This window comes from Chiloscyllium punctatum, chromosome 45 (genome assembly GCF_047496795.1).
Source record: "Chiloscyllium punctatum isolate Juve2018m chromosome 45, sChiPun1.3, whole genome shotgun sequence".
Taxonomy (NCBI): domain Eukaryota; kingdom Metazoa; phylum Chordata; class Chondrichthyes; order Orectolobiformes; family Hemiscylliidae; genus Chiloscyllium; species Chiloscyllium punctatum.
This window is the reverse complement of record NC_092783.1, coordinates 12680204-12707251: the sequence shown is the minus strand read 5'-3', so window position 1 is coordinate 12707251 and position 27048 is coordinate 12680204. Positions and strand designations below refer to the sequence as shown.

General features: G+C 41.2%; 1 protein-coding gene across 3 annotated transcripts in view; it reads left to right on the top strand.

Annotated features, from left to right (window-relative positions):
- The window catches only part of LOC140467163 (signal peptide, CUB and EGF-like domain-containing protein 3), a 377653-nt gene that overhangs the window by 230226 nt on the left and 120379 nt on the right, over nt 1-27048 (top strand). For 2 of the 3 annotated variants that reach the window (XM_072563295.1, XM_072563294.1), the window contains 2 exons: nt 15880-16005; nt 21366-21482. In XM_072563295.1, the coding sequence (XP_072419396.1) occupies nt 15880-16005; nt 21366-21482 (243 nt within the window). Of the gene's footprint in view, nt 1-11670; nt 11743-15879; nt 16006-21365; nt 21483-27048 lie in introns of those variants that run through there. The other variant, XM_072563296.1, reaches the window with a different exon arrangement.

The window sequence follows — 27048 nt, the reverse complement described above, 5'->3', positions numbered from 1 at the left end:
TTGATATGTTTTACATTATTGGTCAGAGTACTGAGTATAGGAGTTGGGAGGTCATGTTGCAGCTGTGCAGGATGTTGGTTCAACCACTTCCGGAATATTGCATGCAATTCTGGTCTCCTTCCTATCGGAAAGATGTTGTGAAACTTGAAAGGGTTCAGAAAAGATTTACAAGGATGTTGCCAGGGTTGGAGGATTTGAGCTACAGGGAGAGGCTGAACAGACGGGGGCTGTTTTCCCTGGACCGTCAGAGGCTGAGGAGTGACCCGATAGAGGTTTACAAAATCACGAGGGGCTGCTCACCACATTGTATGAGCAATCATTGACTCTTTCACTGACTATTCTTTTGTATGAGGCTGTCTGCATGTTTGCTCACCATTCAATAGGTTTGCAGCCACGATCCTCTTTCAGGGAAGGGATTTACAGCACCCATTTAGCCTAGTGGGTTAGAGGAAAACTCCTTGTTAATCTAATGAGAAGAAACACTTGTTTTAAACGAGACGTAGTTTATTGCTAATGTACAAGTTCCATTGATATGGGGAAGACAAGGATGCTCCCTGTTACTCCTTTTGAGATCTAAGTTGTTTTTCCACCAAGTACATTTAACATCAGCTTAGTGGATAGAACTTAAGGCAATCCTTCATGTTAAACCTCTGGACCCTTACACCCTAATGTAATTGCTGAATTGATGTTGAAAATTAGCCGGGCAGATCAGGCTGGAAGGCATGAATCACGTACACTGAGTGAGAGTTCATGCAAACAAAGAATCAGAAACAGAACTTGAATGCCCTCAGTTGTCAATTGTGGACGAGACCCCTTTCTACTCTATCCAGCATGTATCTTACTTCCTGCTAAAAAGAAGATGCTGTGATTTTGTCAGTTTCTTGTACTTATAATTGTTGCCAACCCTGAAATTGAACTGCCAGACTTCAAACTGTGGTGCTGTTGAGTGGAGACACCATTTGTTTAAAATAAATGGGTTACCTCTCTACTGCCACAAACAGGAGAAGGTTCTTCAGACAGATACAATAGGACTACAAAGTGCCTTGTTCCTCACTCACTTCTTTCAGCATGCTTCCTTGAATCTGTGTTCCAGCATTAACAAGTGAAGAATAGTGGTGAAATTAGCAAGGAAATGAAGGTGACAGTAGCTAGAGTAAAGTTAAAAATAATTTGTATTTTATATGGTGCCTTCAACTGAGGATAACATAGCAAAGCACTTAATAGAAATGTAATTAGTGTGATTAGATCAAAGCAGGTAAAAAGAAGGCACGACTACAAAACTTGCTCAGGTAGGTACGTTTTGAGGAGAATGTTGCAGAGCAGTGAGGAAATTGCACAACTTTGCACCGAGATGGTTCGAAGAACTATTATAAATGATAGGGATAAGGTTGGGAATTGTGTTTTAGAAGAATTCTTAATTTTAGATGTGAGGAAGCTAGGGGAGGTTACTGAAACAAAGAGAGAGACCATTTTGCCGAAGATTATTTGGTGAGACAGGATTGATAGGATTCTAAGGTCTAATACTACCAGTGGCATTGGTCAGAAATAGGGATTGAATTAGTGGTGCAGGTACGCATGGTGGAGTTGAAAACAATGGCTTCAGGTTTCCCACAATTTCACCAAAAAAACTTGCACTCATCGCATTTTGGATGTCAGCAGCCTGAGAACACAGGAACAGTGAGATATCAAAAGAGTTAGAGGAAAGGTAGGGCAATCTGTTGGCAGGATGCAAATAGAATCCTATCTGACATCTTTATCTGACATTATCGAGGGGCAGCACTTCAATGGATACAGAAAGGAGAAGGTTAATTCCTTAGGAAATTGCAAAGGTAATGACATGGGAGTGGGAAGACACGTTATTGATGGAAATTATAGTAATTTATATGATTCTAATGTACAAAACTTCCATTTAAGTACTTCAGTCTTACAAACAATGAAGTGTTTCAATTGATTCTTTTGAAGAATAAGATTTTCCTATTTAATGTGATTTACTATGAGCATAATGGTCTATCTTGAACCATTTAAAGAATTTTAAAATTATAAATAATTGCACTTCATTGTTTAAGATTGCATGTAATGTTGGTGATTTTTGCCTTTTGATTTGGCCTGATAAATACATTTTTAACAGGTCAGTGGCAAAGAGTTTCAAAAAGAAATGATCCAAACAACATACCCATTTTATTATGAATCTTTTTATTGCCCTCAAGGGGCACGTTATGTCTTTCCTGACTCCCTGCCAGCAGTTTTCCATTTGATGGGTACATATTGTCTAAAGATAACTCCACAGCAATGGACTTCAGAATGCCCAACAATTATTTCTGACATGAGTGTGTAGAGATGTGGAAATGAGAAGTAATAATCCACTTAAATTCAGGCAGGTCAGCTCGAAGAGACAGCGGTGTTACTCGAACTGCAGTGCCCTGTTATGAACATTGGGCAAGAGCTGAGACTCGCATTTGACTCACTTCCTAGTTTCAGCACTGCAACCAGTTCTCTCTTTGTATCAGGCAAAAAGTGAAGGTAATCCAGATTATACTCTATTACAGACAGATTGAACACTTATTTCTGAACGAAAACAGAAAATGTGGTGATGAGAAGAACATCAATTCTCACAAAGAAACATAGAAGAAACATGCTCAACACTCATTCTTTAAATCAAAATGTTTTGGGATGTGGGTGACATTGGAAAGGCCACATTTATTATTTATTCCCAATTACCACATCAAGTTGATCATGGACCTGCTATTGGAGCTTCTGCTTTCTGTATGATGATGGTGCTCCCACAATCTCATTGAGTGGACAATTCCCAAGGTATTGACACAGTGACCAAGAATGAACAAAAATACTTCCAAATCAGAATGGTGTATGAGTGGAGAGGAATGGGTGAGACACAAGAGACATTGAAAAATATAGGATTCTTTTAATGGATCACTCTTTCCATTCCAGAACTACGTTGTAAAATTTAATCTCCTGTATCTCTCTAACATAGGGGATAGCAGGTTAATGAACTTAATCAGTCGCAGGGGAACAAAAAATGCCTGGTTCTTTTCCCTCCTAAGTACCCCCATCTTGAATCAATGAGCTCTCTACTGTAATAACTGAGAGACCAGATATTTTTGTTCCACCATCTGTTTCCAAAAAGACATTTAAACCAAAACAAGCTGAAATAATTTGTGAGATGAATCATTAACCCAATACCACAGAACTCCTTCCAAAGTTGAAAACATACATACACACCCCTCCCCCCGCAATATAAAATATATAGGAAGTGGGAATCTGCCAAGAGCAACTCTTTAACCATTATTTTAAAAAAAACACACGCATCAAACACTATTCTGAAAACCTTTTACATTACTAAACCTATTAGAATTTCTGCACCTCAGTGCAGTGTTACAGCAATATTAAAGTGAAGTTATAGAAAGCTGTTTTGGTGTTAATTGAGATGAATTGGTGTTGGCTTCACTTGAAGCTGAATGGTCTATGATGAAAGGGCATGATGTTGCAGCAGCTCGATGGTTGAGCCCTTCTCTCCAGCCGCAACATTTCTTCAAGATTGGCTTGTGTGCACAAATTATCTAGTCAGACAGCATTGAAGCAGGCCCTTCAGTCAAACTAGTCCATGCCGACCATGTTCCCAAACTAAGCTAGTCCCACTTGCCTATCTTTGGCCTGTATCAGCCACAGCCTAGTTGAAAGTGTTTTTAACTCCGCATTGCATCAATCCTGACCACTTCCTGTTTTAGTGACAGCATGATGGGTAAAGATGGCAGCCAACCCACTTACAGAAGGTGACCTGGCGGTTTGACTATTGCTGTGAGGTTGGGTGTCGCCAATTTAACCTGTTTTTCTGGTTAAACTCTGACAGGCTGAGATTCCCAAGTCTTGGAAAGCTTTACAATCAAAATGAGCTGAGGGCTGCTTTGTGGAAATGGTAGGTACTTTCACAGCAGTGCTCAAGGAGAAACAGGAATAAGAACAACAACAGACCTTCCCTCCCTTGTCCCAATCTCCCACAGCATCCAGTGCTGGATGTCTGGGTTTCCTTGATAATACTGCTCCCTACCATCCACTGAACTCCCGCCCAACACAGCTCTCCGTTTGGAGAGAAATGTCAGGGGCAGACTGCAATCCCAGTGGCAGGTAGGGAGCCAGACGCTGATACTTTTCATGAGAAACGTTATTCTGTCACACAGGAAAAAGACTTCAGGGATAAGGCAGTGCAAACAAGGTTCATATCTGACATCACAATGCGGGATCTTCCTGTGTGTTATTGTTGGTACAAATCCCATTGCCTGTGTGGCCTTGGAATCCTGTTTTCTGCTTCAAGGACAGGGCAGCTTGGCAGTTTCAAGCATTTTAGCCAAAGTTTCAATTCAGTATCCATATACACTGAACTGAAGGCTGACCATTCGTATAAAGATGAATTGAAAGCACAATCTAATTGCTGAGACAGTGGCTATCTGCACACAATAAAAGCTAGCATTCTTAAAATGACTGCTATCACTTATTGATTATAAAAAAAATTCTCATGTGGTTTATGCTAGAATAGGGGACTATGAACTGGTTGCAGAACAACACTTCCAGCCACCTCTCGACCTTTTATGATCCCTGCTGTTCATTATTGCTCTTCCCATCGTGCGGTGAATCTGTCAAAAACCAACATTTGCCTGCTAGTCATTGGCAGATTTTTCTGACATCTTTCCCTTGAGTCTTCTTTCATCCCTATACTGAATATGATGTAAACATTTTGTATTTTCTGGACATGCAAGGAATTTTAATGTAAACTTTCAAGATATTCTTCATTTTTCTCCCCGCAAGCATGCTCAGCTGTGAAGGTCTATGCAAATATTTGTAAGGAGCTCCAGATATCATGGAGCATTGAAGTGGCATTGAGCCAGTGACATTTCACGGCACAGAGTGCAGGGCAACCCTGCTCTATCAGAAATTGCAGTGCTCTGCAGTTAGTTCAGACCAGCATTTGCAGGGTTAAGCAGCATGCGTAATATTTGCAGGGTTGCATCAGTGTGCAATACTCTAAGGGTTAATTCAGTTCAGTAAATTAGCGAGATTAATTATGCCCCAAGTACTCAGAGTTAAATCAGAACCAATACTCGAAGGTTACACCAGAGATGGTTTTGGGAAAGGATTACACATAGAATCTCTACAGTGTGGGGACAGGCCATTCAGCCCATTGAGTGCACCAACGGTCCATACAGCATTCCACTCAGCCCACCTACCCTATAACCCAATGGCTAATCCATCTAACCTGCACATTACAGACAATTTAGTATGGCCAGTGCACCTAACGTATATATCTTTGGACTGTCATTGGAAACCAGAATACGCAGCAGAAACCCACACACACATTTACACACATGGAAAACGTGAAAACTCCAAGGGTGAAGTTGAATCCTGCCACTGTGAGGCAGCAGTATGAACCACTGAAAAGCTGCTTTGCCACCCTAGCCTGACTTGTCTCTCTCAGACGCTGACTGAACCACTATACTTTCAGCGTTTTCGGTTTCCCTTTCAGATTTTGCATATTTGTATTTATTATGTTTTGCTTAAATTAGAGCAATGGCTGGATTCCTTCATTTTCTTCTCCTGAAATCCTGCATGGCTATTGTTAATGTTTGTACAAGAAAAAATATAGAGGAATGATATAATGCCAAATTTCACATTTGAACTTTTGTCTGTCAACCTGTGTAAATAGTTTTCATCTGTGTATTATGTAATGTGACCTTGTGAAGCATTGAGTTTGAAATGCTGTAATAAATTAGCCTTCAAGGCTGAAAATGACATTGATAAATGTTTTAAAATGAACTCTCCCTTTTGGAAAAAAAGTGACTGTTTCTTTCCTGGTCACATATTCAGTACAACATGTAGCTGTGATGGACAGAAAATCAGCATTTAGAAAGTACAATGTTATCACATCTGGCCTTCACTTTTAGAGACAGATGACTTTGGTTAAAATACAAGCGCTTGGGTCTCCCTCTCTTTGTGTCAGGGAGTGAAAGTTCCACCTGAAACCAGTCCAGTGGTGCATTGCATATAAAATACATTATAAAAATATCGCCAGTGCTCTTTCCTCTTGGTTGGAAACAATTTTTTGACGTCTTGTGAAGCTACTCTATTTTGTTAAATACTGAGGTGACATAAATAAGGTCTAGAAAAACATTGTTATATTAATATTTAGAAAAGGATGTGAAAAGGTGCTTTGTGCTGAGCAGTGAAACAGTTGTTTCTCAGTGTGTAAGTGCGCTGACCTGACAGACAGTGCCTGACAGTGGTGCTTGCAGTGTGAAGTCTGACAAGTTCACATCTGTGCCAACTGCCTGTTGCAGGGTTTGCTGACAGTAACCTAGAAACAGTGCCTGGAGGGACTTTGAAAAGAAAGCTATTCCCCTGGTCTTACTGCTCTTCTCCTTGGTGATTGAAGTACCAGTGAAAGAAGATGCTGGCAAGTACGCTTGCCAAGTTTCTGTCTCCCAACCCGTATGTATATGACTACAATGTGACACTTGAGTGGAGGACTGGATAGTCAGCCTGGTTATAGAGGCATCTGTCCTGAATCACATTACGTATGCAGCCGGACCCATTCAGGCAATGGGCAAGTAGTTCATCTTATTCCTGACTTTAGCCTCGCGGATAGTAGGGAGATTCTGAGAATTCAAGAGGTGAACCACTAGCACGGTGGTTCAGTGGTTAGCACTGCTGCCTCACAGTGCCAGGTACCCGGGTTTGATTCCTGCCTGGGTCTGTATGGAGTTTGCACATTCTCCACGTGTCGGCATGGATTTCCTCCAACAATCCAAAGGTGTGCAGGTTAGGTGAATTGACCATGCTAAATTGCCCATAGTGTTAGGTGCATTAATCAGGGGTAAATATAGGGTAGAGGGGAATGGGTCTAGGTGGGTTACTCTTTGGAGGTCAGTGTGGATTTGTTGGACTAAAGGGCCTATTTCCATACTGTAGGGAACCTAATCTAGTCATCACTTAGCCCTGTTCTTGTAACCAAGATAATGACCTGACGAGTCAAATTCAGCTTCTAATTAGTAGGGTGTCACTAGGCATCATGGGTATGTGTTTCAGTGATATTGGCACTGTTGAATGGCAGGGGTAAGCACTTGGGAGTTTCCCTTATTGGAGATGGTTACTTGTGGGCTAACTGGTATTTGTCACTTGTCAGCTCAAGCCTAGATGTTGTGCAGGTCCTGTTGTATGGATCGTTCTATTATCTGAGGAGTTGTGGATGGAGCTGAACCCTATCAAGACATTAGAACCACTTCTGACCTTACAATGAAGAGAAGGTCATAAACAGACTATACAAAGAAAAGTTCATGAACGGACCACATAAAGATGCTTGGACCAAGGGCATTTCTCCTGATGGCCTGAAATAATGGTATTGAACATCATCCTTACTGGTAGATATTATTGCAGCCACTGGAAGTTTTTCCACTTCACTCCCACTTTTACAAAAGTGCCTTGGTGACACACAGGCAGATCAAAAAAACAATAAAAGGAAGACTCCCAAATAAAAAGCAGTTTATGTGAAGTTGCATGTCTCATTGCTTTAGTGATGTATAGTTATTGTTATAATATAGGAAAGATGCAGAATATGAAAAAAATCAAGTCTGTGAGGAGTCTGGAGCCAAGAAGTTCCATTGAAATCCAAATTGAGTAGTGATAGTTATGGATTTACTTGATGGAACTATTAATGATTTTTTTATATCACTTACTGATGAATGGAAGGAAATTGGTACCATATGACACTAATTGACAGTTAGATTTTTGGAGAGGCAATTACACCACGCTTAGACAATTTTAAATATTGTCTGACAGTGCCAAAGGAACTTGCAAACACTTTAGCCTTATCCAATGCATGGCTGCTGGAGCTCCTCTGTTAGTTGCCCCATTGTCCACCGCCATTCTTGATTGGATACTGACAGTCCACAGAACCTTGTGTGAATCTGTCAGTTTTGGGACCATTTAACTGTAAACCTTTATCCTGCTGTGTTGTTAATGAAGATGTGGTTAGAACGATATTGTAACTTCACTGGGATCTCATTTTGATGCTTCTCTGACATTCTTTCTTTAACCACGTTTGGTCTTGTGAATGAGTGATGGTGATGAATGTGTGAGAGGATTCCCGCATGGATCAGTCCCATCTTCATTAAAAGACTGGCCAAACTTGGGCAGCAGAAGTACATTCGAGCCACATCTTATTGAAAGCTCCCACACTGGGTAGATTCTGATCCTATATATCCCATGGTATTTTCTCCAAATGGTGCTCAACATAATTCACTTGTTGAGAAGAGGCAGGAAGTGGGATGCAGCAGCAAGTTTCCATGACCTTGGAGGAGGTCGAGAGAGGAGTCAGGTATCAATGTTGAGTACTCCCAGAGTCAATCATTCACCACTTCTACTGTTCTCCTATTTCAAATAACTTAATCTTGCTCATAGGACAGGACTATAAGACCATAGGGACTTTAGAAAGTCATGGGTGGCAATTTGTTTACATAGACAGTGGTTCACTTGAGCAATGAACTTCCTGCGAAAGTGGCAGATGTGGGCACAATTAGAACATTTAAAAGACACTTAGATATGAAAATGAATTAGAAATGTTTGAAGGGATATGGGCCAGGAGCAGATAGGTGGAACCAGTTTAGTTAGGGATTATGTTTGACACAAACTGATTGGACTGAAGGGTCTGTTTCCATGCTGTATGACTCTATAACAGAGATGAAATGAAGTTGAATGTAGGCTACAAATTAGATAGGTTTACTGGGGTTATGATATTATAGGATTGACAGGTTCCATCTGTTAATAACACAGACTCCAAACCTTAGCTTTTTTTTATTCCCCCCATTGGTTGCTTCTTCAGGTGTGAGAGATGTTGAATCATGTCACCTCCTTTGGCCACCAAGTGTTTCATACTTGGGAGGAGTCTTTCCTATCACATAATGTGATTATGCTGTGATAAATGCCCAAAGATCCAATAAATAGTTAGAACACTTTGGAAACTGAGCTTTACAGATAACTGGGCGGTGAACTAGATTAGAGCTGAAAAATGTGTTGTTGGAAAAGCGCAGCAGGTCAGGCAGCATCAAAGGAGCAGGAGAATCAACGTTTCGGGCATAAGCCCTTCTTCAGGAATGAGGAGGGTGTGCCAAGCAGGCTAAGATAAAAGGTAGGGAGGAGGGACTTGGGGGAGGGGCGTTGGGAATGCAATAGGTGGAAGGAGGTTAAGGTGAAGATGATAGGCTGGAGAGGGGGTGGTGGCGGAGAGGTCAGGAAGAAGATTGCAGGTTAAGAAGGTGGTGCTGAGTCTGAAGGTTGGGACTGAGAAAAGGTGGAGGGAGGGGAAATAAGGAAGCTGGAGAAATCTACAAGGGATGAATGCAGATTTCTCCAGCTTCCTCATTTCCCCTTCCCCCCACCTTTTCTCAGTCCCAACCCTAAGACTCAGCACCGCCTTCTTGACCTGCAATCTTCTTCCCGACCTCTCCGCTCCCACCCCTTCTCCGGCCTATCACCCTCACCTTAACCTCCTTCCACCTATCGCATTCTCAACGCCCCTCCCCCAAGTCCCTCCTCCCTACCTTTTGTCTTAGCCTGCTTGGCACACCCTCCTCATTCCTGAAGGGCTCATGCCTGAAACGTCAATTCTCCTGCTCCTTTGATGCTGCCTGACCTGCTGCGCTTTTCCAACAACACATTTTTCAGCTCCGATCTCCAGCTTCTGCAGTCCTCACTTTCTCCTAGGTGAACTGGATTAACCAGTAGTCTTCCACTTCTGGGACCTGAGTTCACATCCAGTCTAAAACTGATGCACTGAATTTCTCCCCAATCAAAGAAGCTGCGAGGTAACTGATGTGGGCAATAGGAAAGTTGTTACTTACACTTTGAGGTTGGACTGAGGTATGTTGTTGGACAGGTTAGAGGGTGTTTTAGAGTATGATGAACTTCGGTCTCCCCACGTCATCATCCATCACTTTGATAGTGGTCACTAGAAATTAGAATAAAATTAAAATGAAGCATGTGAAATGGCCTCTGTGAATGCTGGTGGCTTGAGTATGTTCTGGAGGCATGGGATTAATGGCTATCGGGATAGGTATAGACCAAGCTGATGAAATGCAGATGGGATTCCTGTGCCTCTGGAATGTTTGTCTGGAGGTTAATGAACCGGCACCAAATACTGGAGACATGACAGTGGATTAATATTCTGGAGTTCTGCTTGATACTCTTTACGTAAGCCCACTCTTAATGTAACAATCATTAAATGTATGATGTTAAAGATTATAAAAGGAGTATGTTTGAGTGGAGATGCATGGCTAATTTTATTCTATAATTTGTGATTTTTTTTTAAGAAAACTTCTTAAGGAAGGCATGAGGGCGTGTAGCAGGATTTATTTTTCTTGGAGAGGAGAGAGGGGAGAAGGAGAAGCCTCTGTCCTTACATGAACTGCAGATTCTTTAGAACAGAGAATCCCCAGAGAATAGACTATTTAGGAGGTGTTCATGTTCAGTGCAGGATAATACCTTCGAAAGTGTAACAGGGTCTTCTCCTTGAACGGTAGCTATTGGCAGTCAATTATCTCTTTCGATCGAGGAGCTTGCTCTAGTTTACTGCACCCTTAAAAATATTTGATCAATTAGCAGTAGGACATTTCCAGGCTTAATTTCCCCACTTTCTGAGGCCTTTGCAGATTGAATTAAAACACCTACTCATCTTTTGGGCTCAGTTCTGAATAAGCATCTGAGTAAATTAACCTGTGTTTTTTGCTCTGCAGCTGCTGACAGACTTGCTGTGTGTTTGCAGCATTGTTGGTGCTTGTCGAATTCTGCGCGGTATTTATGTCTACTCAGATGTGGGGTGCTGCAGATCCCAGCTCATAATTAGTAAGGTGATCAGTATCAGCAAAAAAAAAGGATGAATATTTAGCTGTGACAATTTATGGGCGGTCTTGACCCATTGTTTGCTCACAGTAGTGCCGGTCTACCTTCCTCCATTTTAAATGTGATTAAATTGCTATGTATTCCCAGCATTTTCTGTCTTCTCTGGGATGGACCAAGGGAGCAAGTCTATTAAGGAGATGAGATAGCTTTTCAAAGCAAGGAATGGCCTGTTTCTGTGCTCTAAGATTCTTTGACTTCCAGACTTTATTAAATCTGCAACATCTAATGCAATCCTGATTGCTTTTCAAAACAAACTGTTCAATTTAGGTTTAGGAAATAAAAAATTGAATGAGTTTTGAAACAGACATATAATGGTCTTTAATCGAACACTCTTTGAAGTCTATATGTTTAGATAACTGGAGAGCAGGAGTTAGTGGCAGTCACCCGGAGAAATGCGTTGAGGTTGAGAATGACATGGAGACTTGATTGTTTATGACTGCAGCTCTCGGAGCTCTGTAGATGCAGATCTGTACCAGCTGCTCGTGCACTGAGCTGAAGTTTATTTGAGAATTCTTTAAGACTGAGAATTTATCGGGTCCTAAAAAACGCATAAAAGGACAAGACAATGTTGTCGGGATCCTAACAGATAACCTTCCATAGAATTCAACAACAAAGACTTACGTTTATATTGCATTTAATGTAACATAACATCCCAAAGGATTTGTGAAATACAACAGAACATTGAGAATGGAGGAAAAAGGATTAAGGAAGGTGACTGAAACCAGATTTATAGGCTTTTGGAAGAAGCGAGCAGAGAAAAAGAGATACCAAGGCAAAAAGAGCGTAAGTAGAATGAAAATTCAGAGACAATTGCTGACAGTTCTGCAACTAAAAATGGAACCAATTGAAGGTGACATGTAAAACAGAAACATAAGCTAAACAGCTAAAGAATGGAGGCTTAAGTGAAGTATCTGTGACAGGGAGGGCCGTAACGTTGATGCATCTGCAAGTGAGAAATTTGAACTGAAAGCAGGCTGAAATCCAGTGAAGGGTAAAGGCAGAACATTGCAGAGTCTTGGAGAGAGAAGTTTTTGATGATTGGAATTATATACTGTTTCAAGCCCAAGAGCCTAACAAGGGAGAGCTTTTTTTTTCTTTATTCTTTCAAGGCATGTCGCTGTCAAGGCCAGAATTTGTTGCCCATGTTTAATTGGCCTTGAGCAGGCTGGCTCACTTTGGAGGGCAGTTAAGAGTTAACCACATTTCTGTGGGTCTGGAGTCACATGTAGGATAGATGAGCTAAGGATGGCAGATTTCCTTCTGCAAAGGACATTTGTGAAGCAGATGGGATTTTACAACAGTTTTCATGATCGTCACTAAGGATTGGTCTTACAGTTTCAAACATTTAAATTAGTTGAATTTAACTTCCACCTGCTACCATTGGGGTACCATATCTGTGTCCCAATGGCTTAACCTGTGCTTAATGAAGGGCTTATGCCCAAAACGTCGACTCGCCTGCTCCTCGGATGCTGCCTGACCTGCTGTGCTTTTCCAGCACCATACTTTTCGCCTCTGTGTTATGACTCCAGTGACCTTATAAATTTGTCACCACCTCCCCATTTGAGTAAATATATCTGAATATGGCAAGGTGTGTAGGGATGACACATAATTGGAATTGGTTAATGTTGTGCTGGTTGTGCTTCCAACCCCATCAGGACACCTACACCTGCATGTTGCCAATACTGCATACAAACAGTTATTGAGTCCTGGGTAAGTGTATCACTGGCGCAGCCACTAACCCACCCTGTCCTATCACTTCAATGTTCTTACAGATATTTCCCTGGCTGTGCCATCACCCATTGGACAATATTTACATCCTGCAGTTCCCTGCCAATGTATAATGCCTTTTAATGCTTCAGAGACATTGAGTTATCCTGTGTATAACATCAATGTAACCTAGATTAACTGAAACAAACTGAACAATATTCCTGTGTTAGGTGGTGACAACCTGTGGAGGATTCTAACTTTGTCCTTTTTAAGGGGAGCAGTAAATATCACTTTATCCCCTCTATTTTCCTCTTGTAATGACATTATCTCTTCCTCCTCCTCCCATAGGTCTGGACTTTGGCCAAAGTGGCATGACTAAGGAGCCCTTTTCAAAAAAAACCCAATTCCAGGGTTCTCAATCCAAATCCCAGTCTTTTTGATTTTTCAGGAGTATCTTTGAGGATGCAGGCTGGTTCAGGTCATGAACCTGTATTCAGCATCCCCAACCTGCATTGCAGATTAGGCATTGCCTAGTCCTCCACAAGTGTCATGGAGTCAGACCAACTTGTTTAAGGGTTGTGGTTTATAGCACATCAGAAGTGAAATGTAATTTCAAAAGGTTCTTCTTGTGCCCCCATGCAGGGGTATGACATAAACAACCCCCACGACTCCTCTTGCCCACCTTCCCATGTCTGCATGGTAAGTAATGAATCACATGAACATTCACCTCTGTACACTGTTTAGAGACAGTGACCCCCTAAACTGACCATATGGTGTGGAGAGCAATCATTCTGAAACATTTCCACTTGGATTTTAAAAATATTCATTGAGTAAAAATCTGGAAAAAAAGAGTTGGCCCAGTGGTGAGCATATAATCACCACTGGATGTTGTAAAAGCCCATCTGGTACAGTAATGTCCTTTAGGGAAGGAAATCTGCCATCCTTACCTGGTCTGACCCACAGAGCCACAGCAGCGGTTGGCCTTTCACTGTTCTCTGTACAATAAATGCTGATCTAGCCGGCAACACTCACATCCAAATGAATAAAAAAAGTCAAATCTGAAGTAATTTTTTTACTGTGAGAAAGTATTTTCACAGAAGATTGCACAGAATAATTATATATTGGTCATCATTTTATTTCAGCTCTCTATATGAAGTGTTCAATTTCCCAACTTTAATATGAATCTCCGTATACTCTATCTTTGGGATACATGTCGGGGCCACTTAGTTATATCGCACTGTGCCTCTTAATTAAGGTTGCAGAGGCCCCCAAGGGGTAAAATTTTAGCAGGAAATGGTTCCTATAGAAAAGTACTTAACATTCCACCAATAAGTTGTCATTTTAAACTTAACTTGGGAATTGACATTTTCAGGTTTCTGACTTGTTTAAAGTTTCTCTTTTCAATTCTGGTGATCTTACCAACACACTGGTGTCACAGTAGCTATTGTTAATCAGGAACCAATATTAACAGCTCAATTAAAACTAAAACTGGATAATATTAAACACTCATTGCAAGACAGCTTCAAAATGTCTGGTCCAATCACAGGATAACAAAGTGAAGAGTAAGGTAGCCTGAAATTTTATAGTCTGAGTATGTTTCCTGAGTGATGATTGTATTATAATGGAATAAAATTGGTGTTTAATGTAAGCAATGAAATTTACTTCAGTTTTTCTTCACTGCAGTGTTCTGCATATTAAATTGCAGAACCAACAAAGTAATTGTATAAACCTGCAGCCAATAGTTACTAAAATATACAATTATTTATCTTTGTAGATTTTTCTCAAAGATATTTCGGTCCCTGCTATACCTTCCCATGGCAGCCATCATTTCTGTGTGATAGGACTTCAGTTACCTCCTTGTGCCCCTTCTGTGGCCTGCCCATGTTTCTGGGAGGCTTGTGGTACATTGAGATCTATAATAGATTCACCTCAAGAAGCCATTGGAAATGTGGAAGCCGAGGGAACAAAGTTGAAAATGTTCTCAATGGCTCAGGCAACACCCTGAAACAAACTGAACGTTTTGCGTCAACAGCCCTAAATTTTACCTCTGTGTTCTGCTGAAAGGTCATTGACCAAAAGCATTAATTCTGTTTTTTCTCAAGAGATCTTGACTGACCTGCTGAATATTTCCAGTATTTTGCTTTGTGAAAGCTGGGAGCTCAATTTATTTTGGAATCCTGGAAAGAAAATCACAGCTTCACACTGAATGAGGGCTCAATAAATTTTATTTTTCACATACCTTGTACAAATTGGGCTCTGTAGTCATAGAATCCCTACATTGCGGAAGCAGGCCATTTGGCCATCGAGTTCATACCAATCTCCCGAAGAGCATCCCATCCAGACCCATCCCCCTACCTTCTAACTCTGCACTTCCCATGGCTAATCCACAGAACCTGCGCATCCCTGGACACTAAGGGCAATTTAGTGTGGCCAATCCACCTGACCTGCATACCTTTAGACTGCAGGAGGCAACCAGAGCACCCAGAGTAGACTCTCACAGACACGGGAAGAATGTGCAAACTCCACACAGACGGTTGCCTGAGACTGGAATCGAGGCAGCAGTGCTTACCATTGAGCCACCGTGCTACCTGTCATGGATTCCAGTGCCAGGCCTTTCCTTCTGTCATTGTGCCACCTCATCATATCTAGTATAAAACACTCCCAAAACTTTTCCCATCCAATGCTCAGTCAATGGAATCGTCAACCAGCTGACTAACTTGTTAACTAGTTCTTTCAAAATAGCGGAAAGGCTCTACGTCCAGTAATGTTTGACAATGTCACATTGCACATTTGACACCACTGCAACTTCAGCCCAATGAAGAATGCGCATTTAGATAGAACATAGAACATTACAGCGCAGTACAGGCCTTTCGGCCCTCGATGTTGCGCCGACCAGTCATACCAATCTGAAGCCCACCTAACCTACACTATTCCATATACGTCCAGAACATTTGGATGAGACATTGTGGACTATCGAACATTTTGTGGAACCTGGTCTCAGAAAGGTGATGATTGGTGGAGAAACACTAGTGAGAAAAAGATAAAAGCAATGTCAAGAAAAGAACCAAGGGAATTTGTACATTGATTGGTATTGGTCTGCAGTGTTCCTCTTTGCTGTGCTCAATTTTGATTCCTTGATGCAATGCCATTTAAACTGTACTATAATGAGACTGTTATTTAATCGACTCTTTCTCTTCATGATCTTCTTTGCAGAAGGAATGAACTGTATGAATAAAAACCATGGATGTGCTCACATCTGCCGAGAAACTCCGAAGGGTGGAATAGCCTGTGAGTGCAGACCCGGATTTGAACTCACAAAGAACCAACGGGACTGCAAGTGTAAGTCTAAATGTATATCTGTGTCTTATCTCACCAGCATTAAAGCTGGTGCGTTATTGAAGATATTACCTTGGAAGGAGATTGTGTAGCTTGAAGGTAACTCTATAAACTGTTATTTTTAAACTTTTGTTCATAGAATTCCTAAAGTTTGGAAGCAGGCTATTCAGCCCATACCAACCCTGCAAAGAACTTCCCACTCACAGCCTAACCCTGCATTTTCCACAGCCAATCCACCTTCCTGCCTCAGGCAACTGTCTGTGTGGAGTTTGCACATTCTTCCTGTGTCTGCGTGGGTTTTTTCCTCCGGGTGCTCCGGTTTCCTCCCACAGTCCAAACATGTGCAGGTTAGGTGAATTGGCCATGCTAAATTGTCCGTAGTGATAGGGGAATGGGTATGGGTGGGTTGCTCTTCGGAAGGTCGGTGTGGACTTGTTGGGCTGAAGGTCCTGTTTCCACACTGTAAATAATCTAATCTAAAATAATCTAATCTAATCTGCACATCTTTGGACTGTGGGAGGAAACCCACATAGACACAGGGAGAACGTGCAAACTCTACACAGACAGTCACCTGAGGCTGGAATCGAACCCGGGTCCCTGGCACTGTGAGGCAGCAGTGCTAACCAGTGATCCACCATACATCCACGTGGCTGATTGTGGCTGATGGTGGCTGATCTGCTAACATGAGGGATGAGTCTCCCTGAATTATAATCAGCCTCACAAATGGAATTAAAAATACATTTGAAGGGTCTCACTGTGGTTCAGTCAGTAGAGTTTTGAGAAATAAGGCCCCACAAGTTGAGGGTAGTGGGGGGAGCATGTTGTCAGAAAGAACAGTGACTTGCAATTGATGCTGCCGCAGGACCAGGCCGGCAATAACCAGGATTTGCTCTTATCATTGCATTCCAGCCAATTTGACTGCTCTGGAATTGCCTGTTGAGGGCCTGGTAAAGATCAGAACTCTGTTATAATGCTTTTAGCCATTTAATAGTCTAGAGGTGCTTTGACAAAGCTCATATGAATTTGGTCAATATGTCAGCACATTCAAAGGAGGAGAGAAGAAAGTTGTAGTGGATGGAATAAATATAAGGATATCAAGAAAATAAAGCATATTCCTGACAGGGTTGTGTTCGAAACCCTATTTATCAAGCTTTCTGGAAAAGGAGAGGGGCCCAACTGAGTCTGGGAGACCTGAAGCAATTCTAATTCAATAAAATTAAACCTACAATGCAATCAATCAATCCATCAGTCACTTGAATATTTCTAGACGTAAAGGATTAAAAGGACCAAATACAAGAATTTGACTTTTATTTCCTTGAGGTTAGAAAGTTTGGGGTGATCTATTCATGGTGTTTAACTGATTTAGGGGGTTGATTGTAAGTTCTTTCTCTGATGAAGGAATCAGAATATAAACTTAGAATTGGGCCATTTTGGTGAAATATGGATATATCTTCCCATTTAAAGAGAAGTATAGATCCAGAGGTCTCTTCTTCGAAAGATGGTGTAGATGACAGACGATCGAGCTGGATTCTATTCTCTTGCTTATCTCCAATTTTTGCCAGGCAAAGCTCTGGAATTCCCTCCCTGATTCTCCCGACCGATGTCTGCCTTTCTGTCCTCCTTGAGCATTCTCTTCCAAAATTATCTCCTTGATCAAGCTTTTTGAGTATTTGTCCTAATATCTATTTGAGTGGTTCACTGCCTGATTTTGTTCAATAACAATCCTGTGAAGCCGCTTGAGAAATTTTACAAAGTTAAAGGCACTATAAAAATACAAGGGTTCTGGGTGTGATGACATTTTAAGCCACTACATCAGGGATCAGATCAGTTTTCCTTCATGTGAAACTGAGGAAAGCGATGGGACCAGACAGAGTACCAAGCCATACACTCAGAGCGTGCACAGATCAACTGACAGAGGTCTTCTCGGACATCATCAACCTCTCCCTGCAGTAGGCTACTGGCCCTGCCTGTTTCAAGAGGGTCAACATCATCCCTGTGCCTAAGAAGGCTCACGCAGCATGTCTCAATGACGACCGCCCAGTGGCCCTAACTTCGGTGGTCATGAAGCACTTTGAAAGGCTGATCATTGCGTTAATCAACTCCAGCCTCCCCACTACTTTTGACCCACTCTAATTTGCCTATCAGACCAACAGATCCACGTCAGATGCCATATTATTTGCCCTTCACTCCTCACTAGAGCATCTTGACACCCAAGAACAGCTACATAAGAATCCTACTTATTGACTACAGTTCAGCCTTCAACAATATTATCCCCTCGAGACTGATTACTAAACTTAGTGATCTTGGACTAATCCCCACTCTCTGCAACTGGATCCTCAGTTTCCTTACCCACAGGCCACAATCAGTGGAGATTGGAGACAATATTTCATCCTCACTCACACTCAACACTGGACTTCCCCCACCCCCCGGGCTGCATACTCAGCCCCGTACTGTACTCACTGTATACCCATGACTGCGTCGCCAAATACCAGACTAATGCCATTTACAAGTTCGCTGATGACACCACCATAGTCGGTCGAATCTCAGATGGCAACGAAACAGACTACCGACGGGAGATGGAAGACCCGGAAAAATGGTGCACTGGGAACAACCTATCTCTCAATGCTGGCAAAACCAAGGAACTCATTAGTGACTTTCGGCAGGATGTTACTCATGCCCCCCTACACATTAACAGTTTGTACCTGCTGTTGTTTGAATACTGAATGGACTCACAAACTCTTAGCATTCGCCTGTACCTGTGTTTTTGTTTTGCCGCTGTTGCCTATTATTTATTTATCTATGCTATTTAACTCTGTGATCCGCCCTGTATTGCTTGCAGGACAAAACTTTTCACTGTGCCTCGGTACACGTGACAATAAAGTCAATTCAATTTAATTCAATCAGTTCATTCGTTGATGGGTAAGAGACATGGACCAAAGGTGGCTAAATGGATTTGAAATCTAAATCATATATGATCAAACTCGAAGGGTTAGGGGCTTGAGTGGCTGAAGAAGTTATTCCTGTGAAATCTCTCCATCATTACTCACCAACTTAATTCAATATTCTCTTTATAACATTGGTACATGTTGGCCAATGTCTTGCAACATTGTTGTTAAAGCTAATAAAGGAGATAAGAAGAGAAACTGCTAACATCAGATACTGAAATGCTGGATGTGTTTGCCAGGTCAATGATGGTCTGTGTAGTGAAAATAAGGGGAGTTTTGACAAAGGGCTTACACCTGAAACATCAACCTATCTTCACCCAGGGCAATAAATCTGCTATATATTGCAACATCTTTAATTGAAATCATCTGGTAGATATTTGTGAAGATTACAAATAGGCTGGGCGGGTGGGGACACGTGTTAGGTACATAACAGCTGGAAGTCTTAAATACTGGCATTCATTCGAGTTTACGATGATGAGTGGGAATGGGAGTATTTTTTGAAATTACAACATGGTGGTAACCAGGTCTTAGTGGCATGTTGATTGATCCTGTTTTCTGTATATATAACTTACTATTGCCTGGTCAAAGCCAGATCCCACAAGCATGAGTATCAAAAAACGTAAATGCTGTGTGCATTTACAACCTTATGATTTCCTTTTATAAGCAAAATCTGCATCCAAACGTGGGTTTATGATAGTCTATAAAAGCAGTGCAGGTTTACAAGCACAAGTTGTGAAGTTTAGCAATGTAATATCATTGTCAAGGTAATTAGCTTTCAAAGTTTCTTTCCCCAAAAACAAGGGACTTTAAGCAGCTAACACATTTGATGCGTTGCGGCTTTTGTATATTAGAAATAGATGGCTCACTCAATAGAATTGCAAACTTTCAATTTCCACAAAGTTTAGTCCCTTTACAATTCATTTCCAATCTTCTCCATTATAGTAGATGCTTTGCTTGAGGTGATGAAGGAAATGCCCTCAAAATTATCAAACTTGCACTCGTGGACATATCAAATCAGCATGAACTCCTCAACCCCTGCCTCCACCCTCTCTGCCAGTGACGGTCAGTGGTTTGCCCTTCACAACTCCCTTGAAAATAGTGGGTGAAGATCAGGGGTGTGGGATTGTACTGAGGCCTCATCATGAGCTCAGTCACAGCCAAGGCCTAACCAGCAGTTACCTATGGGATGATAATTCTCAACTTCAGTTTTGTCTTTCATCTTGGATTCTTAGTAAAATGAGATTTGTAATTTCGACTAAACCTTTTGCTCAATTTAACAATTGAAAAAGAAGGCCAAAAATCCTGGGAAATCTTAGACAGAAAGGTGTGACTGTAGGGGGGAACGGTACCACATAATGACAAACCATGAGTCAAACCCTTTCTGTTCCACTTAGTTGCTTAAAGACGTCATTCCAGTCACCACCTACCCTGCTAAATTCCAGAGAATACAACCCTAGTTTGTGTAATCTCTCCTTATACTTTACCCTGAGGAGTCCTAGGATGATTCTGGTAATGATGCTTTACTCCCTCCAAGAACGATATATCAGAGACTGGTGCCGGGAACTGCTCACTGCAATTCCAAGTGTGGTCTGAGGCTAGTCTTTGTACAACAGAAGCATGACTTCAACTCCTTGTATTATAGTCCTCCAGATTTAAAGGATGGAATTCCATTAGCCTTTTGGATTATCTGTTATGAATAGTATTTAAATAGTCTAGCTATTTGAACCTCTCTTGGAGCCATCACCGTTCCCAGCTTTCCACTGTTTCGAAAACTGTCTTTTCATTATTTTAGGTCCAATGTGGATGACCTCACATTTACCTACATTGCAATCATGAAAGCAAAACATCTGCCCGTCCCTTTGAGCTGAGGGACGTTGTGTGGTTCAGGCAGAGACCAGAAGGAAAAGGGTGAAACACAATTCCGACCTGGGGATTTAAAATCCCTGGTGAACTCGTGACTAAATTGTGATTTTGACATTTGGGCAGCCACATCTAGAATGAGGAAAAACTGTTATCTTAAAGGATAGTGTTCCTCAAATATGTCAGCATTCCAAAAATTTGCCTCTGACAAAAAAGTCATTGTTTTTCTATTAATGGAAAAGGAATGTGGTCCTGATTATATCACATTTTTTTCTAAAGTAGTAGCAATTTTTTGTGGAAAACAAAATAAACAAACAAAATCCGATTATATCAAATTTCTTTTTAACTAGTAGCATTTTTTTCTGGATAAGAAAATAAACCAACTAAAGAAACATTCCCGAGATGGTTTGCTTCCCAACTATAAAAGGCGATAGTTGCTTGCTGTGGTTAGATAAGAATCTGAAAACTTGTTCTTTGACACATTTGAGAGGCTAGGGGTCAGTTAAATTCACCCTACAAGCATTTATCGAGACTTGATGATGCGTTTTCTCTCTGTAGTGACATGTAACTATGGAAACGGGGGGTGCCAGCACACGTGTGACGATACCGATCAAGGGCCGAAGTGTGGATGCCATCTGAAGTTTGCTCTGCACTCTGATGGGAAAACCTGCGTTGGTGAGTGCTTGGCTCAATCTGAGATACCGCAGCTAACTACAAGAAATGGGGTCTTGGAGTTGAGCAATCTGATGTAATCAGTCAAGGAAATGGCTTGGATTTACAATTTCATACACCATTTCCACATATAATGGGAAACAGAGCTGGTCAGTGAAGCCTGCCAGAAAATCTAAAAGCTAAGCTTTGAAAGATTCACAGATGTCAGGAGACTTTGAAGGTAGAGAGCTGGCGAGATGTCGGTTGGTGGTGGGGGCGATGGTGGGAACCTAAAAGGGCAATTTGATTTGGGGATTTTTCCTTTGGCAAAAGTGAAGTGCAAGTAAGTAGTGAGCTTATGTATTTTGGAAGTGTGGCCGGACAGATAGCAGTCATAGCATTGTTTGTTCTTGCAGAGAGAAAAGAAAATGTTGGTTAAAGTAGTGAATAAGATCGGATTTCTGGGAACTGCAGGTGCAAATGCGTAACCCAGCTGTCCTCAGTGCAGCATCTTAGGGAGAGACTCAGAGCTGAAAATCCTTTTGTTGAGTGCAGCCTCTCACAGGTTTATCAAAGCGTCCTGCTGCTTTTGTGGTGTCCCCTGCATGTTTAGCTGCTTCCTGCTCAGCCCTCTTGCAGCAAGAGAGATGTTCAAGTGGGTATAGTCCCTGTGATTTTTAGAGGACTTTGAATCTACACTACCCTAGCCCATCTCAGCCTAAATGGGTAATGTGATACCAGAACTCCAAATTGGGATATTTAGGTCCAGACGTCACTCAACAAAGATCAAGATTTCATGCTACAGGGTGGGAGTAGCGTGATATCATGCTTCTTGGACATCATGAAAAGTAAAACATTACTAACAAAAACCTACTGTGCCTGTCTTAACATTTGTTAAGTGACGTCAACATTTATTAACACTCCTGTGGAACATTTTGCTACCTTAAGGGTACAATACAAAAACAAGCTGTTACATAAGAATGTAAGAAATAAGAAAAGAAGAACATCCGGCTTATTGAGACTGCTCTGCACTTAATATGATCGAGATTGATTTTGGACTTCAATTTCTCTTCTCTGCTCACTTCCCAAGGGACCAAAAACCCTTGGCTCTCCAAGGGACCAAAAACCGGCCTATTGTGAGCCTTGAATGTATTCAATGATGGATCCACAATCCTCTGGGGGAAGAGAATTTCAAAACTTCAGAGTGCAGAGAATTATCCTCAACTCAGTCCTAAATCATCAGATCCTTGTTCTAAACTCCATGACCAGGAGAACAATATGTCAGGATCTCCCTATCAACCCCTTTGTAATATTTAGTGATTCAATACAATCACCTCTCATTCTTCTAATGAATGTAGCCCAGTTTACTCAGCCTCACAAGATTGGGTGCGCTATGCTTAGCAGACAGCACAGTCGGGTCAGAATAGACTCTTTGTTGACATCCCTATAAGATTGCTGCCTACACATGTGCCTCATGGTAGAGGTCACAAGACCAAAGCAGACCAGGATGGACATTTGTATATGATTGCATTTCAATCCAAATGTAAGGCAATCTTGTCATCTTGGAGACCAATCTATTTTACCTTTGTAATATTGTCTTTGATACAAGTATATCCTTCCTTAAATATGAACCAATGTAAAATTACACAGTAATCCAGGTGTAGTCTGATGTAATTCCTGTACAATTATAGCAGTATTTGTGCATTCTAATTCCCTTGCCCAAAAGACTAACATGACATTTGCCTTCCTAATTACTTGCTGTATCTGAATCTGAACTACTTGTGTGCCTTGTACAAGTACATCCAAGTCCTTCTGAACATCAACCTTTAAAAGTTTCATGCTTTGTAAAAAAAAAATATCGCCTTTTCTATTCTGCTCTGGCCATGTGAGAAACAGTAGAATGGCTCCCCTTTCCGCTTGCTTCTCTGCAACAACTCTTTAAAACATTTTGCTTACTAATTTAGTGTGCATTTAAGTGCTAAGTTAAAAATCACACAACACCAGGTTATAGTCTAACAGGTTTATTTGGAAGCACTAGCTTTTGGAGTGCTGCTCCTTCATCAGATGGTTGTCACCTGATGAAGGTGTCATCAGAAGGTCATCAAAAGGAGCAGTGCTCTGATAGCTAGTGCTTCCAAATAAACCTGTTGGACTATAACCTGGTGGTATGTGATTTTTAACTTTATACACCCCAATCCAACACCAGCGTCTACATATCATTTAAGTGCTGTGATGGTAGAAATCACAGACAGATCTTTGTACATATTTGAAATGAAAAGAGAAAGAGAATGCTAGCTGACAGACCCAAAGCTCTCAGTACACATGTGCATACTGCCATTACTACCAATGATGTCACTCAGTCCCATTTGCTCAGGTCTATTGTGCTTATTTGGGTGCCATCATGCTTGTTACTAGCAGAGTCTTTTGCAAAGAGAGCATGCATAGCATGTCCCTCATGCCCACTGTGAACCTTTCAGAGCTGTCAGGAGCTACAGCTGAAGTATTCTCCTTAACACCTGCTCCAATTCACGCTCACATGTACATCCAAGAAACACACACACAGAGAGCAGAAAAATACATGGGTGCTATGAACAGAAGAAAAACTGAGAAAGCAGTTCAGTGGTCTCTGTTCACAGAGTTTGCTGAGATAGTTATTGTGTTGATCAGAAAACTGTTTCTCAGTCTTCCTTCTTCAAATGCCTCACTGGTTTGCAGGAGACACCGGGTGGCTGCTTCATACTTATAAAACGGTTTCTGACTTATTAACTAAAAGTCACAGTTTTCAGCAACTGCTGAAGGAACATAAACTTGTTTTTTTCAGGCGTAAAGTGGATTTTACTGCAGAGAACAGACCCACCTCCTGAGCATGTGAACATCTGTTGGCTTCTCTGAATCTTGTACTTAGCCACAAACTGTTCAGCTACCTGGGAACCAATCACACAATAGATGGCCTTTGTCATTGCTAGCCCATAGACTAAACAGCTGCTTGTAGTCAACCAAAGCTGCAATGTACACAATGTTGTCTCTAGCTCATCTGCAAATTATATTGCACTACTGCTTGAATCAGCAGCAGTGTGAACAGAGCTTACAGTGGGTGCCAGGTTACTTGTTTTCAAAACATTTAGTAATCCTCCAGCAATTCTTAGATTTAAAACAGTACTTGCCCATTTCAGTCCACAATTTAAAACATAAAGATAATACAACATGGTCTTTGCACAGACCTGTAGTTTACTGTTTTGTCTTTCCCTCCTTTTTTGAACAGCAGGGTTAAATTTGCTAACTTCCAAACTTCTGGGACTGTTTTGGAGCCTAGTTTTTTTTTCAAAAGCATATCCAACACATCCACTGTTCCTGCAACTATTTCTTTTGGAACTTTAGAATATAGGCTATCAGCTCCTAGGGATTTATCAGATTCCACTACCTAGAGTTTCTCCAGTCCTTCTTTTCTGCTGACTTTCCTTAGTACCTAGGTTACTCTGTATTTCTGTTATGTGTAACTTGTAACTTCTACTGTGGAGGCAGACTCAAAATACTTATTCAATGTCTCTGCCATTTCCTCGTTCCCCATTCTAATTTCTCCTCCCTGTGCCTCAAAGAAACCAGTGTTTACATTAGCTACTTTTTATATACTTGTAAAGCCTTTTAAAATCTATTTTCATATGCCTGAAAAATGTGCTCTCCTGTTCTAATTTTTTCTTCTTTTTAACAACATTTTGTTAGCCATTTGCTAGTTATTGGTACATTCCCAGTCATCAGGCTTACTGGATAAAATTTTCTTGTCTACTTACAGCTCTTATTTGATTTGATTTGATTTGATTTGATTTATTATTGTCACATGTACCTAAGTATAGTGAAATATTTTGTTTTGCATGTAGTACAGGCAGATCATAACATATGAAGTAATAGAGTAATAGAACAGCAGGGTGGGAGGGGAAATATAATTGTAAAGGGGGCGCAGTGAGGGAAATATTCAGCTTCGTGATGGAGGGTTAAAATGTTATTATAAGTCATAGAACCTTTCATGCAGATTTGCTTTCCTAACCTTCATGATTTGGAACACAATTATTAACATGTCATGCATATCCATCAGCACCCCAGCCTGCTGTAATAACATACATGGGCTCAATGGAGGGAAACACATGTGCTCACAAAACTGACTGTATATATGAGGTGTGTACCTGCAGCATTGATATCGGCCTCCAGTCGTCCAGTTACCTTGCTCCTTCCTAATGTTAATGTTAGGGATGAAGCCTTTCCACGTGGATCAGCTCATGAGAAGTCACAATCGATTGCAGTCTGGCTTGTTGTTGTTAAATACCTAATGATAGTAATGAGACCTGACCAAGCTCCTAAACTGTAATAGTGAGGCAAGTACACTGGCTGCCACCAGCAACCAAGACCAGGGCAGACAAGTGAGGCTAACTCAGATAGGGGGCTCCATTCACAGGGTCATCTTTTGTCATGCAAGCCTTTGGTGAAAAGCTATCTGAGGCGACCAACATAAACTCACATTCAAAACAGTGTAAACCTTTAATAGACAGTGGGAATAATAGAGTTGCCATAGTCTCACCAGACTTTACGCAACGATCAAAGTTCAGAAGGAGAGTCCTTTTTGGGGACTTCAACCAGTATGGGAATTGATCAATGTTGTTGGTGTCACTCTACATTGCAAACCAACCATCCAACCACTGAACTAACTGACCCACCCAGCAGATCGTTTGTTGTCCTATTTCTCTTGAACTGCCCATGGGCACTGACCTCTTTAGTCACCTCAGCCCAGGCCGCCATCATTCAGATGGTTTCTTGCTGCCATGCAGTCTTTCTTCATATGTCCATCCTGCTCATCCCAGGAATCATTTTGATAAACCTTCTCTGGGACTCCCTCAATAATAAGAATGTCTTTCCTCAGACTAGGAGACCAAACTTGCATACAGTAGTCAAGCCTCTGTATAACTGCAATAAGAAAACCTGGTAACATCCCCTGTGCAAAACCCCACATAAGGTAATTAATCAACCAAGCAATCTGTTTCAGCAAAGCCTGTTATATCCCTCTGTTGAATTCCAGGGACAGTTATGAAATTATCTAAGCCTTAGAAACAGGGTGCTGTCTTAAGACTGTACATAACCATATAAACAACCTGTTCTACTGTAATCTATAAATAAGAAAAATGACTGATTTAAATGAGAATTCTGCATTCCCGGCCAAGGATTAATATCAGTAAATTAAATTGAGGGAGAGCAAAACAAAACTAAACTTTCTTGGAATTTATTGGTTCGCTAAGGCACAATTCCACTACAACAATTGCATTAGATCTCTCAGAATTGGTTAGGTTTAAATAAGAGTTGGTGTGTTTTTGTTTGGAAAGCATTAACACATTTTACATTTGTTTGATTCTAATGAATTCTCCAAAGGCCTCACATTACATAGTTTGCAGTGTTTATGTTGGCTGCCAGCATTCAATTGGGGATCAGTGCTGGATTTTTGATGGTTCTCCTGTGAGTTTTAGGATGCAGGCAAGCCAACAGAAAACTTTAAATGCTTGTCATGGATGACAGGGCCAAGAGTATTTAAGTTAATGCTGCTTGCCCC